Source organism: Physeter macrocephalus, chromosome 14 (assembly GCF_002837175.3).
Source record: "Physeter macrocephalus isolate SW-GA chromosome 14, ASM283717v5, whole genome shotgun sequence".
NCBI lineage: Eukaryota > Metazoa > Chordata > Mammalia > Artiodactyla > Physeteridae > Physeter > Physeter macrocephalus.
This window is the reverse complement of record NC_041227.1, coordinates 38,093,081-38,108,444: the sequence shown is the minus strand read 5'-3', so window position 1 is coordinate 38,108,444 and position 15,364 is coordinate 38,093,081. Positions and strand designations below refer to the sequence as shown.

The window sequence follows — 15,364 nt, the reverse complement described above, 5'->3', positions numbered from 1 at the left end:
GTGGGTTTATCTCTTGGCTTTCTATCCTGTTCCATCATTGATCTATATTTGTTTTTGTGCCAGTACCATACTGTCTTGATTACTGTAGCTTTGTAGTATAGTCTGAAGTCAGGGAGCCTGATTCCTCCAGCTCCATTTTTCGTTCTCAAGATTGCTTTGGCTATTCGGGGTCTTTTGTGTTTCCATACAAATTATGAAATTTTTTGTTCTAGTTCTGTGAAGAATGCCAGTGGTAGTTTGATAGGGATTGCATTGAATCTGTAGGTTGCTTTGGGTAGTAGAGTCATTTTCACAATGTTGATTCTTCCAATCCAAGAACATGGTATATCTCTCCATCTATTTGTATAATCTTTTTTTTTTTTTTTTTTTTTTTTTGCGGTACGCGGGCCTCACCGCTGTGGCTCCTCTCGCCACAGAGCACAGGCTACGGACGCACAGGCTCAGCGACCACGGTCCACGGACCCAGCCGCCCCACGGCACGCGGGATCCTCCCGGACCGGGGCACAAACCCGCATCCCCCGCACCGGCAGGCGGACTCCCAACCACTGCGCCACCAGGGAAGCCCCTATTTGTATCATCTTTAATTTCTTTCATCAGTGTCTTATAATTTTCTGCATACAGGTCTTTTGTCTCCTTAGGTAGGTTTATTCCTAGATATTTTATTATTTTTGTTGCAATGGTAAATGAGAGTGTTTTCTTAATTTCATTCGTTGATTGATTTGCGTATATTGAAGAATCCTTGCATTCCCAGAATACACCTCACTTGATCATGGTGTATGATCCTTTTAATGTGCTGTTGGATTCTGTTTGCTAGTATTTTGTTGAGGATTTTTGCATCTATGTTCATCAGTGATATTGGCCTGTAGTTTTCTTTCTTTGTGACGTCTTTGTCTGGTTTTGGTATCAGGGTGATGGTGGCCTCATAGAATGAGTTTGGGAGTGTTCCTCCCTCTGCTATCTTTTGGAAGAGTTTGAGAAGGATAGGTGTTAGCTCTTCTCTAAATGTTTGATAGAATTCGCCTGTGAAGCCGTCTGGTCCTGGGCTTTTGTTTGTTGGAAGATTTTTAATCACAGTTTCAATTTCAGTGCTTGTGATTGGTCTGTTCATATTTTCTATTTCTTCCTGGTTCAGTCTCGGCAGCTTGTGCATTTCTAAGAATTTGTCCATTTCTTCCAGGTTGTCCATTTTATTGGCATACAGTTGCTTGTAGTAATCTCTAATAATCTTCCATATTTCTGCAGTGTCTGTTGTTACGTCTCCTTTTTCATTTCTAATTCTATTGATTTGAGTCTTCTCCCTTTTATTCTTGATGAGTCTGGCTAATGGTTTATCAATTTTATTTATCTTCTCAAAGAACCAGCTTTTAGTTTTATTGATCTTTGCTATTGTTTCCTTCATTTCTTTTTCATTTATTTCTGATCTGATCTTTATGATTTCTTTCCTTCTGCTAAATTTGGGGTTTTTTTGTTCTTCTTTCTCTAATTGCTTTAGGTGCAAGGTTAGGTTGTTTATTCGAGATGTTTCCTGTTTCTTAAGGTAGGATTGTATTGCTATAAACTTCCCTCTTAGAACTGCTTTTGCTGCATCCCATAGGTTTTGGGTCGTCGTGTCTCCATTGTCATTTGTTTCTAGGTATTTTTTGATTTCCTCTTTGATTTCTTCAGTGATCACTTCGTTATTAAGTAGTGTATTGTTTAGCCTTCGTGTGTTTGTATTTTTTACAGATCTTTTCCTGTAACTGATATCTAGTCTCATAGCGTTGTGGTCGGAAAAGATACTTGATACAATTTCAACTTTCTTAAATTTACCTAGGCTTGATTTGTGACCCAAGGTATGATCTATCCTGGAGGATGTTCCATGAGCCCTTGAGAAAAATGTGTATTCTGTTGTTTTTGGATGGAATGTCCTATAAATATCAATTAAGTCCATCTTGTTTAATGTATCATTTAAAGCTTGTGTTTCCTTATTTATTTTCATTTTGGATGATCTGTCCATTGGTGAAAGTGGGGTGTTATAGTCCCCTACTATGAATGTGTTACTGTCGATTTCCCTTTTTATGGCTTAGTATTTTCCTTATGTATTGAGGTGCTCCTATGTTGGGTGCATAAATATTTACAATTGTTATATCTTCTTCTTGGATCGATCCCTTGATCATTATGTAGTGTCCTTCTTTGTCTCTTGTAATAGTCTTTATTTTAAAGTGTATTTTGTCTGATATGAGAATTGCTACTCCAGCTTTCTTTTGATTTCCATTTGTATGGAATATCTTTTTCCATCCTCTCACTTTCAGTCTGTATGTGTCCCTAGGTCTGAAGTGGGTCTCCTGTAGACAGCATATATATGGGTCTTGTTTCTGTATCCATTTTATCTTGTATGGGACTCTCTGTGCTTCCTGGACTTGATTAACTATTTCCTTTCCCATATTAGGGAAGTTTTCAACTATAATCTCTTCAAATATTTTCTCAGTCCCTTTCTTTTTCTATTCTTCTTCTGGGACCCGTATAATTCGAATGTTGGTACGTTTAATGTTGTCCCAGAGGTCTCTGAGACTGTCCTCAGTTCTTTGCATTCTTTCTTCTTTATTCTGCTCTGCAGTAGTTATTTCCGGTTTTTTATCTTCCAGGTCACTTATCCGTCCTTCTGCCTCAGTTATTCTGCTATTGATCCCTTCTAGTGTATTTTTACTTTCATTTATTGTGTTGTTCATCGTGGCTTGTTTCCTCTTTAGTTTTTCTAGGTCCTTGTTAAATGCTTCTTGCATTTTCTCTATTCTATTTCCAAGATTTTGGATCATCTTTATTATCATTATTCTGAATTCTTTTTCAGGTAGACTGCTTATTTCCTCTTCATTTGTTAGGTCTGGTGGGTTTTTATCTTGCTCCTTCATCTGCTGTGTGTTTTTCTGTCTTCTCATTTTGCTTATCTTACTGTGTTTGGGGTCTTTTTGCAGGCTGCAGGTTTGTAGTTCCCGTTATTTTTGGTGTCTCTCTCCAGTGGCTAAAGTTGGTTCAGTGGGTTGTGTAGGCTTCCTGGTGGAGGGGACTAGTGCCTGTGTTCTGGTGGATGAGGCTGGATCTTGTCTTTCCGGTAGGCAGGTCCACATCTGGTGGTGTGTTTTGGGGTGTCTGTGGCCTTATTATGATTTTAGGAAGCCTCTCTGCTAATGAGTGGGGTTGTGTTCCTGTCTTGCTAGTTGTTTGGCCTAGGGTGTCCAGCACTGTAGCTTGCTGGTCATTGGGTGAAGCTGGGTCTTGGTGTTGAGATGGAGATCTTTGGGAGATTTTCGCTGTTTGATATTACGTGGAGCTGGGGGTCTCTTGTGGACCAGTCTCCTGAAGTTGGCTCTCCCACCTCAGAGGCACAGCACTGACTCCTGGCTGGAGCACCAAGAGCCTTTCATCCACACAGCTCAGAATAAAAGGGAGAAAAAGTAGAAAGAAAGAAAGAAAGAAAGAGGATAAAGTAAAATAAAGCAAAGTAAGATAAAATAAAATAAAGTTATTAAAATAAAAAATAATTAAGAAAAAAAATTTTTTTAATTAAAAAAAGAAAACAGACTGACAGAACCCTAGGACAAATGGTGAAAGCAAAGCTATACAGACAAAATCTCACACAGAAGCATACACATACACACTCACAAAAAGTAGAAAGGGGGAAAAAATAATATATCTTGCTCTCAAAGTCCACCTCCTCAATTTGGGATGATTCGTTGTCTGTTCAGGTATTCCACCGATACAGGGTACATCAAGTTGATTGTGGAGATTTAATCCGCTGCTCCTGAGGCTGCTGGGAGTAATTTCCCTTCCTCTTCTTTGTTCGCACAGCTCCCTGGGGTTCAGCTTTGGATTTGGCCCCGTCTCTGCGTGTAGGTTGCCTTAGGGCGTCTGTTCTTCGCTCAGACAGGACGGGGTTTAAATGGAGCAGCTGATTCGGGGGCTCTGGCTCACTCAGGCTGGGGGGAGGGAAGGGCACGGAATGCAGGGTGAGCCTTCGGCGGCAGAGGCCGGCGTGACGTTGCACCAGCCTGAGTTGTCCCTGGATCATGGGACCCTGGCCATGGCGGGCTGCACAGGCTCCCGGGAGGGGAGGTGTGGATAGTGACCTGTGCTCACACACAGGGTTCTTGGTGGCGGCAGCAGCAGCCTTAGCGTCTCATGCCCGTCTCTGGGGTCCATGCTGTTAGCCACGGCTCGCACCCGTCTCTGGAGCTCCTTTAAGCAGTGCTCTTAATCCCCTCTCCTCGCACACCAGGAAGCAAAGAGGGACGAAAAAGTGTCTTACCTCTTCGGCAGGTCCAGACTTTTTCCCAGACTCCCTCCCGGCTAGGGCTAGCCGTGGTGCGCTAGCCCCTTCAGGCTGTGTTCGTGCCGCTAGTCCTCTCCCTACTATCCGACCAAAGCCGAGCCTCAGCTCCCAGCCCCTGCCCATCCCGGTGGGTGAGCAGACAAGCCTCTTGGGCTGGTGAGTGCTGGTCGGCACCAATCCTCTGCGGGAATCTCTCCGCTTTGCCCTCCGCACCCCTGTTGCTGTGCTCTCCTCCTTGGCTCCGAAGCTTCCCCCCTCCGCCACCCGCATTCTCCACCCGCAAAGGGCTTCCTAGTGTGTGGAAACCTTTCCTCCTTCACAGCTCCCTCCCACTGCTGCAGGTCCTATCCCTATTCTTTTGTCTCTGTTTATTCTTTTTTCTTTTGCCCTACCCAGGTACATGGGGAGTTTCTTGCCTTTTGGGAGGTCTGAGGTCTTCTGCCAGTGTTCAGTGGGTGTTCTGCAGGAGTTGTTCCACGTGTAGATGTATTTCTGATGTATCTCTGGGGAGGAAGGTGCTCTCCGCGTCTTACTCTTCTGCAATCTTCCCCCTCTCCTCTCTCCTATTATTCTTATGCTAAGAAAACATTCCTTCTATTTAAGATCAGGTAGCTGTTCCCCTGTATTTTCTCATAGGATTTTTTTTTTCTAATGTTTAACTCTTTAATACATCTGCATTTTATTTTCCTGTACATTATGCGATGCGTCTATAGCTCAAATTTTTTTTTGCAGAATAAAACAAATTGCCTAGCACCAGTTATTGAATAATCTTTCTTTTTCCAGTGATGTATGATGCTACATTTTATTACATACTAAGCCAACTGTTCTCTTTTTCTCATTATTTAGTACAGTGTTTTTGTTTTCACTTTGTAGTACAGTTCAGCACACTGTATTACATGTATATCAAATCTATCTTGTTAATCTTTGTAAAGATTTCCTTGAATAGAATTTTATTAAATGTATATTTTGTCATGAGTGGATGTTGAATTTTATCAAGTACTTATTCTATATCTGTTGAAATGATCTTACGATTTTTCTTTTTTAGCTGATGTATATATAATTATACATTACTTTCAGAAAAAATTCCTTCTTTGTAATATTCACTTATCCCATCCAGACTATTATTATTCCATTCATACCCATAGTCATCTCAGTAATATTTTTTTACTTTCTTTAGTTTCTATATATTTATTGATAGATACCTTGCATTTTTGTTATAAACAAAATTTTTAAAATAAAATAGTATAAACAGATTGTTGCTTTGATAGTCTTGTAATTTTTAACGCTCCTATGTTGGTTTGTTGTGCCAGGTATAAAAGAAAAGAAGAAATCAACAAAATCTGCAAAAGATGGCACATCTCCAGAGGAACAAGCTGAACTAGAAAGACAAAAGGTAAAACATGGTCATGGTTACATGCTTAGTGGATAATTGATATGTACAGTTCAAGTGAAGTTATCCATATGTTTCCAGTATCCCTAATAAAAAAAAATAACTGATTTTAGTTATGAATTTATAAATAAGAATTTCAGCAGCATATTTTTAAATGTCATCTTTTTACCAAATTTCTCCAACTAGTATCCAGCTAGTACAAAGTTAAAATTTACCTCAAACCCAAGGCATGTCCCTTTGTGATTAAGAGGAAAATATCTTATTATTAAAAACCCTTACTGTGACTGAGACAAAAAAAAAAATAGTACTATTAAAACCTTAAAATAATAATGCCATAAGTTTTAATCCAATCTGATCTGTAATACAAGGTTTGCTTCATGGCTTGTTCAATGCTCATTTCTCTCTTTTTATTATTGAAAATAACATAAATTTAGTGTACAAAATTTGTCTTTCTTGGAAGTGTAGTGAACTTTATGCTTCAGTGCCTCCAAAGATCCATGACACAGAGTAATATGTATTTTTGCTGAGACAGGAATTGGAGTCAACAATGTTCACAAGACTGATGTTCATAGCACTGTCTAGGAGGGAGCCTGACTGGTCACCTAAACTCTGCATTTTAATGCATGTTTTACTGCATATGCAGTCATGTTCACAGAGTTAAGGAGCAAAAGAAAACCTTTCTTTTGTAGAAAATGGCTCTAAAAAGAAAGCCAACTACAGGTACCAGTGGTGGAAGGGAGCCATAATTAAAGCAGTCTAAAGTGGTAATGGAGGAAGATTCACAGGAATCTCATAGCACACTCTGTATTTTCTCTAGTGTACATGGTTGTTTACTTGATTCTTGAAGGTTTACATTTAATCCCATGGTCAGTAGAAAATACCTATTTAGTGGAAACAAGCATTATATTAGATTACAGAAGCAAATATTAAGATCCTGCCTTCATAGAAATGTGTCAACATTGAAAAAGTAAAGGCCAAAAAAAAAGCAAAAGAAAAATAATTCCTTGTTCCTAAAGCACGTTCGGAAAGTCTAGTTTGTATCACAAAATACTACATGTTTGCTAGATTTAGTGTCTGCTTAAAAAGAACAAACTGAAAATGAGAAATTTTTATTTGGGGGACTTGAGGACTCTTATTTCTACAGCCTACTAACCATTTACACTAGGTGAAATGGTCTGGTTTTTAGATAAAGCTTCCTGCTGTCAGTGATGTTGCTTCTAAAAATTACACCTACTACTATACGGAGATCTCTGGGTTTCGTTTTGAGTTCTGGTAATCCACAATCAGTGTACGGATGACAGGTGTTATCCCAGAGCATTGGTGGCTCAGTTCTCCTTTCCTGGGGGGATATCTGTGCCCTATACTCCTGTTTAGGGAAAGAAAAGCACTGTTGTATATTTGAAGTCTTTTTTCTCTCCACAGGCTGAAATGGCTTTGCTCGTGATGGATGAGGAGGAAGAGAGGAAGAAACACTTCAATTATAACAAGATTGTGGAGCACCAGAATCTGAGCAAAAAGAAGAAAAAACAGCTTATGAAGAAGAAGGAATTATTGGAGGATGACTTTGAGGTAACCAGGGACAAAAGTCATTATCCTTTTAAAGCTGGTGTTAAATCTAAAGTCAGCTCTGGAGATAAAAATTGAGCGTCTTAGGAAGGGCCCATAGTGGAGCCAAAGCTACCATCTTTCAGTCCAACACAGCCAGTTCATCCCTGGGGTGTTTCTTTGGTTGAGCACCAGGTGATGTAGTTGGCTTCTATTTTGGTAGCCATGTTGCACCGAAATATGTAGCTTTTAGTGTTAGAATCACATGCACTGTGATGCTCACACTGAGAAAGTTCTGCATCATTAAGCCTGACTGAGAAATAGCAGGTTCACATCACATCGTGTCACACTCTGTGTGCAAGGGCCAGTGCAGTAGGCCATGCTTTTTTAATTGCTATGTTTCTTGTTTCCATCACTCCCTCTTTTACCTCTTTTTCCTAAGTACATATTTCTAGTGGCCACACAGTCCCCATGCATGAGTTTGAACCCTGTACAGAAAACCTACAACAGCTGTCAGGAACTATTTGATGACTTCCATCCATTAGCATGGAAGAATAGACCCAGAAGAAGATGGGAGAGATTTTGAAGTTGTTTAGAGAATTGAGAGGGGTGTACAGATATCTTCTAAGTAGCGTGGAGAGGGACTTTGAAACCACTGTGTAGCTCTGGTTTCTGTTAAGTCAGCTCCATGTGTGGTGCTGTTCCACTGAACTTTTTGGCGAATTGATTTTCTTATGAAAAGTTAAAAACAAATAATGATTTGTAGTCAGATCTTCTATTATGAGAACTGTCTCCACACACTAATCATCATGCATAAAAACATTTTTCATGAGTGTCGTGGTGGTGGTGGTAGTGGTATCATGTCTGTTATCCTTACTATAACTAAGTAACTCTACAGTCCATCTCTGGGTGGACTCATTTTTCCCATGGGAATGATGGGTGGCAGTGAGTCATGCTCCCTTTCTGGCTGGTCACCCCTGTGCCTGGCAATACTTGAAGACCTGGCTGGAGTTAAGGGTACACTCTTCTTTTTTTTTTTGTGGTACGCGGGCCTCACCGTTGTGGCCTCTCCCGTTGCGGAGCACAGGCTCCGGACGTGCAGGCTCAGCGGCCATGGCTCACGGGCCCAGCCGCTATGGCTCACGGGCCCAGCCGCTCCGCGGCATGTGGGATCTTCCCGGACCGGGGCATGTCACCTGCATCGGCAGGCAGACTCTCAACCACTGCGCCACCAAGGAAGCCCAAGGGTACACTCTTAACATGTAGGACCACAGTGTTTTTGTAGAAAGATAAAAGGATAAATTAGGGGCTTGTATCTGACCGGATCTTGGTCTCAGGGGTGCCATCTTTCCCATTTTAATCTTTAAATCCTTTGCTCTGTGAATCACCCTCAGTAGCTGCTTATTTTAGCACGAAGGTTGAAAAAAAGTTTAATGTACTCAGAATGTAATGACTGCATAAAACTCCAGCAGGAGATACCATCGCTGGCTTAATTATCCCAGCCAGAAAGAGGTTTCACACTGTAAGTGTGGAGGAGCCTGCCTACTCCAGTGGTCACTCCTCCCCTCCTCCAGACGCTCAGTCTAAGTGGCTGGTGTCGTTCCAGGCCATTGTATACATAGACTACGTTAGTTCCCTTTCAAGGATATTGTCGTTGTGTGATTAAAAACAGTGTGCTCTGCACATTGTGGTTCAGGAATAAACTTTAAAACTCCATTGAAATCTGTGGGAGAACAGTTTTCTAATGAATCAATGCAAAATGCCCACGTTTGTATTTTATATAATCAACTCACTTACTTTTGAAATTTGGTCCCATTTCTGGCCCTTTTGGTTTACTAATTTTATTTATTTATGTTTTCCTTTTGGATTTGCAGGTCAATGTTAAGGATGCACGGTTTCAGGCAATGTATACTTCCCACTTGTTCAATTTGGATCCTTCAGATCCTAATTTCAAGAAAACAAAAGCTATGGAAAAAATCCTTGAGGAGAAAGCCCGTCAGAGAGAACAAAAAGAACAAGAACTTACTCAGGCAATAAAGAAAAAAGAGAGTGAAATTCAGAAGGAATCACACAAGCGATCCATTGATCCTGCCTTGTCAATGTTGATTAAATCTGTAAAAAACAAAACAGAGCAGTTTCAAGCAAGAAAAAAGCAAAAAGTCAAATAGGTGTATGTTTCTTTTCGGATTGAGAATGTATAAAGTATACAGAAGGGATGGAAGGAATACTTATTGGGAACAGTGCTATACCTTTCAAGAATATGAATAAAAACTGGCCGTTGTAAAATTTATTTTCCGTATATAACAGTTAGACCTAATTGTGTATGATTGATAGATTTGTACTGTGTATTTCCACAGATTAATCATAATTAATCCAGATTATAGGATGTATAAAATTTTTATATTTATTACTCTGCTAGCTTTTTTTAAAGACTGTGTACAATTCTATGTAAAAAATAGAGGAGTGCCCAAGTCTTAAGTCTGAATAAGAGTTAGGAACAACTTGAAAATATGTATATGCAATACATTAATTTATCTGGAAGCAGGAGGCAGATTTAGATCCTTGTTTAAATAATTTATATTTCTAGCCATAATGAGTAGAAGCCAATAACTTTCTTTGTTGTTTGGTCATGTTTATTATAGTTTATTAATTTGTAAATAAAAATTTTTATTATTTTGTATAGCGCTGAATTATTTCATTTTATTCACCTCCAGTAAACTACTCTCTGGAAAAATATCTGAAAAACTGACTCTTTAAGAGGACAACTCCATGGAAAGGCAGTTCCAGGTTTGCATTGTTCATAATTATATTTGAAATGTTCATGAGCTCTGCAATGATTTTTATGTTTGTAGTAACAAAATTCTTCTGTCTGCCCTTCAGAGTTTTGGAATGCTTGGAAGGATGGGTATGCTGCTATAGAGTTTAAGGAATCTTAATTCTTTTTAAAATTAAATTAAAACACACTTTCAAAGCCTTAATACTCCTGGATTTCATCTGGTCTAGGTTTTGTAAAGTATTAATTGACCACTTAGAAGAATTAGGTGTGCTGTATAAATAAATGAAAATAAAAACCAAAATAGTCACTTGGAATGAATGATAAATATGGTAGCTTCTGAAAGACAGTAGGAGTTTGGCCAGGTTTGTGGTTAATAGTAAACTTGACATTATTGGTACAAAAATTCAAACCTGCCAACGTAGTATGTTTTCAAGAATAAAAGGATATAAGACTCAATGATATCAAGATAATAAGGGCATATAAACAGTCTCTGAAAGGGGAAGGAAAAAAGAGGATATCTAAAATTGCTCATGATAACAGAAAAATGCAGAGTATTGTGCGGGGAATGGTGTTCTTTTTTTTTTTTTTTTTTAACATCTTTATTGGAGTATAATTGCTTTACAATGGTGTGTTCGTTTCTGCTTTATAACAAAGTGAATCAGTTATACATATACATAAGTTCCCATATCTCTTCCCTCTTGCGTGTTCTTATCATAAAGTGCTAATAACATTGTTAGGTAATTCAGCCAAATAAAGCTGTATTTATGTACTCATCACTAGAAGATCATAAACCTTAATATATTTTTGAATGTAGTCTATAATTGTATAATTATTCATATTTCATTTTTATGCAAGGAAAAAGACTTTAAACTTTAATCACAGTGTGGGGATTACTCAGTTTGATTTTAAGATTCCTGTGAAACTTACTCTTCTGGTTTTTTAATTGGTTTGGTTTGGTTTGGATTTTTGTTTTTGAGCCCTTTGTTGTTAAGTCACTGTATTTAATTGTAAATCTCATTTTATTAGTCAGGCACATGATTGATTATAACAAATAAATTGAGCATATAAACTTTGCACAGCCCTGGCTCCTTTTCTCAAAGAATTGATATTTTTTAAGTAGGAAAAAAAATGAGAATTGCATTATCAGGTACTTCATTAAATAAACAGTACACCAAGAATGTTAGGTTCTCAATAAATATAATAATTGCTGGTAGTAAAACTCAGGATAAAAAAATGGCCACTGGGGGCTTCCCTGGTGGCGCAGTGGTTGGAAGTCCGCCTGCTGAGGCAGGGGACACGGGTTCGTGCCCTGGTCCGGGAAGATCCCACATGCCGCGGAGTGGCTGAGCCCGTGAGCCATGGCCGCTGAGCCTGCGCCTCTGGAGCCTGTGCTCTGCAACGGGAGAGGCCACAGCAGTGAGAGGCCCGTGTACTGCAAAAAAAAAAAAAAAAAAAAGCCACTGTCAAAATTCAACAATGTGAGGGTAGTTTGGGTGACTCTTAAGGTCACATTTATTTGGATTGTTTGTTGTTGGTGGTATTTTTGATACCAAAACCGGATGAAGACAGTACAACTAAAGAAAACCTACAGACTGTTATTTATTGTTAATACATAAAAATGAGATTGCTTCTGGAGAATTAATGTCTCACAAACTTAGGTATAAAAAACCTCAACAAAATATTAACAAATTGAATCTGACAACGTATAGAAAGAATTATACACCATGGCCAAGGGGGTTTAATTCCAGGTATGCAAAACTGGTTCATCCACAATCAACCAACGTAATCCACTGTATTAACAGGCTAAAGAAGAAAAAGTACATGATCATATCAATTGATGAGAAAAAGTATTTGACAAAATCTAACATCCATTCATGATAAAAACAACTTTGGAATAGAGGGAAACTACTTAACTTGATAAAGAGCATGACAAAAACCCTACAATTAGCATACTTAGACCGAATGTTTGCCTAAGATTGAGAACAAGGCAAGGCTGTCTTTTAATCGTGTCTTATTTTCTGTATTCTGATCCTCTGACCACTGGGTGGGTCCTTGCTGTTCCTAGAGACTGCCCCTCCCAGGGCTGGCCAATTCCCAGAGTTAGTAAATAACTTGCACACAAGCATGCCTTTTGAATGCAAAACAACAAATCCAGAGCCGGTACCTTCAGCCACCTCCTTTATTGGGCTTTCACACAGTGGGCCACTATCCTCGTGCCCTACCCTAGAGCCCACTGAAATTCAAGCTAGCCAATCCTAAACCTTCTTACCCTGCCTCGCCCATCCCTTCCCAAAGAAGCCACAATAAAGCCCCTTGCCCACATTTTCCCCTGTTCTCTGCCTCCTCACCAAGCCCAGTGTTTCCCTGTGTGACCCCCTTCCATGGCATGCTAGGGAATGTGAGTATAAAAAACTTCTTCTTCCATCACAACAGTTATTTCTATGTCTTCGTATCTTACCATATCTGATTAATACAAATCCCAGTTACCCTTAAAACAATGTCCACGCTCACTACTCTGGAAGTTCTAACCACTGCAATAAAGCAATAAAAATAAAAAGCGTACAGATTGAAAAGGAAGAAATAAAACTGACGGGGCTTTCCTGGTGAGGCAGTGTTTAAGAATCCGCCTGCCAATGCATGGGACATGGGTTCCATCCCTGGCCCGGGAAGATCCCGCATGCCGCAGAGCCACTAAGCCCGTGCGCCACAACTACTGAGACTGCATACCACAACTACTGAAGCCCGTGCACCTAGAGCCCCTGCTCCGCAACAAAAGAAGCCACTGCAATAAGAAGCCCATGCACCGCAATGAAAAGTAGCCCTTGCTCACTGCAACTAGAGAAAGACCGTGCACAGCAACGAAGAACCAACGCAGCCAAAAATTAAAAATAAGTAAATAAATTTATTAAAAAAGAAAAGAAAACTGACCCTATTTGCTGATGACATGATTGTCTACATAGAGAATCCCGAGGAATCTACAAAAACAAAACCAAAAAAATCCTCAAACTAAATAAGGGAGTTCAGCAAGATCATAGGATACAATGTCAGCACATAAAAATCAATCACATCTCTATATACTAACTATGAACACGTGGAAACTGAAATTAAAAACACAATTGTTCCAAAGAAAATAATATACTCAGGTAAAAACTTACCAAAACATGTACAGAGCTTGTATGCTGAAAATTACAAGATGCTGATGAAAGATGCTCTTTTTTTTTAATGTCTGAAAAGTGTGGTGATATCCCCTTTTTCATTCCTAATATTGGTGATGTGTGCCTTTGCTATTTATTTTTGGCTAATCTGGACAGAGGTTTATCAGTATCATTGAGCTTTTGATCTATTGAACAAGCTTTTGATTTCCTTCATTGTTCTCTATCACTTTTCCATTTCCAATTCCTGCAGAAGTCTTCCCCCAGCTCTCCAGCAGCCAGATTCCTAGCATGTCCCATTAGTGTGGCATCCAGTTGGCCACAGCTGCTCTCTCTCACGCGAGGTGTAGACCTCAATCCCAAGGGAGGAAGGGGCTCTTCCACATTTGCTCCTTATTTGAGTGCTGTGCCTCAGCCATAAGAATAGCGGCTTTAACCTACATTTGTGATTCCTGTGTTCTTTAGAGTTCTCTTTTTCCCTGAGTTACCCCCTTATTTGTCAATCCTGTTACTCTAATGCCCTGTTTCAATGATTAATTATTTAAACTTTCTTTGTTCAAATTGTTTCTCTTTAAAAAATATTTATTTATTTATTTGGTTACATCGGGTCTTAGTTGCGGCCTACGGGGTCTTTCGTTGCGGCGTGCAGGCTCTTCGTTGCAGTTTGAAGGCTTCTCTCTACTTGTGTCACTCGGGCTGCAGAGCACACGTGCTCAGTAGTTGCAGCACGTGGGCTCTCTAGTTGTGGCGTGAGGGCTTAGTTGCCCCGCGGCATGTGGGATCTTAGTTCCCTGACTAGGAACTGAGCCCTAGTTCCCTGCATTGGAAGGTGGATTAACCACAGGGCCACCAGAGAAGGCCCTGTTCAAATTGTTTCTGTCTCCTGATTGGATGCTGACACCCAAAGATATTGTGCAAAGGGAATCTACTCACCTGAACCATATTGGGTCCTGAATGATCTTTCTACTCTTTTTTTTTGGCTGCACCACGCGGCTTGTGGGACCTTAGTTCCCCGACCAGGGACTGAACCCGCGCCTAGTAGTGAAAGCGAAAGCACAGAGTCCTCCTAACCACTGGACCCCCAGGGAATTCCCAATCCTCCTATTCCTAAATCTATATTCCCATGCTCATGAGGCCCAGCTGTCTCACTCTTCCAGATCATGCAGGTTCCCTTGAGTCCTGACCATTCTGGTTACCTATTACTTTATAACAAACCACCCCCAAACTTTGCAGCTTGAAACAACCACAATCATTTAGTTTTTCAAAACTATTCACTTTGCATAGGGCTCAGTGGGGAAGGCTCATATATTCTCCACGTGGCATTAGCTGAGAACTAGAGGATTTGCTTCCAAAATGCCTCCTTCATGTGACCTGCAAGTCAGTGCCAGCTGTTGACCGGGTAGGTGAGTTCCAAGGTGAGTGAGATGGAGATTCTATCACGTTCTGTGATCTAGACTCAGATGTCACATAGTGTTACTCCTCCCATCCATACTTAATTAGTTAAGGCAGTCGAAAAGGTTTTCCCAGGTGAGGGGATATAAACTCCACCTCTTAATGGAGGAGAATGGCAAAGTCCTGGAAAAGTCTGCATGTCCAGAAATATTGTTGCAGCCATCTTTGGAAGATGAGACCTGCTGCACAGGCCACTTAATGAAAATCTCCCCCACACATTAAAAAATATGTATGTTACAATTACAGTAAGTGCTCCATTCTTTGATATCTCCTAAATGAGTCTGTAGTCTTTGCAATCATAAGAGTATAAGTAACAGCCCAAATCAGCAGAGAAAACTCTCCACCAGCAGTTAGACCGTAGTAGACAGGATCATTAAGAAGGTCAGACCAGGAGAAAGGTTATACATGCTCCTCAAGGGACTTTAAGTGACTATGGATGAAACCAGTGGTTGTTTCCCAATATCTGTTCTTTCCATCTTCCATAGTAATAGAATCCTTTACTTGAACATAGGGCTTTCCAGAATAAGACAATTTTACCCATCCTCCCTTGCAGCCTGGTGTGGAAGCAAATTACAGCTTCTAGGGACCTTCCTTTGAAGTCATCAGACTAGCAAATTTTGCCTCTTACCTTCTTCCCTTCTTTCACCTGACTGCCTGGAATGCAGATGTAATGGCTTAAGTTCCAGCAGCCATCTTGGACCCGGAGGACAAAAGTCCATTATGTAGAAATAATGTTAAGTTCA

At 40.1% G+C, this 15,364-nt stretch overlaps 1 protein-coding gene across 6 annotated transcripts in view; it reads left to right on the top strand.

Annotated features, from left to right (window-relative positions):
- The window catches only part of ESF1 (ESF1 nucleolar pre-rRNA processing protein homolog), a 70,094-nt gene extending 55,625 nt beyond the window's left edge, over positions 1–14,469 (top strand). For 2 of the 6 annotated variants that reach the window (XM_007113174.4, XM_007113173.4), the window contains exons 12-14: positions 5,617–5,699; positions 7,119–7,265; positions 9,116–9,943. In XM_007113174.4, coding sequence (XP_007113236.2) covers positions 5,617–5,699; positions 7,119–7,265; positions 9,116–9,409 — 524 coding nt within the window. In that variant the 3' untranslated portion in view covers positions 9,410–9,943. The other 4 variants (XR_008619384.1, XM_055090788.1, XM_055090789.1 and 1 more) reach the window with 4 other exon arrangements.
- The last annotated feature ends 895 nt before the right edge of the window (positions 14,470–15,364 follow it).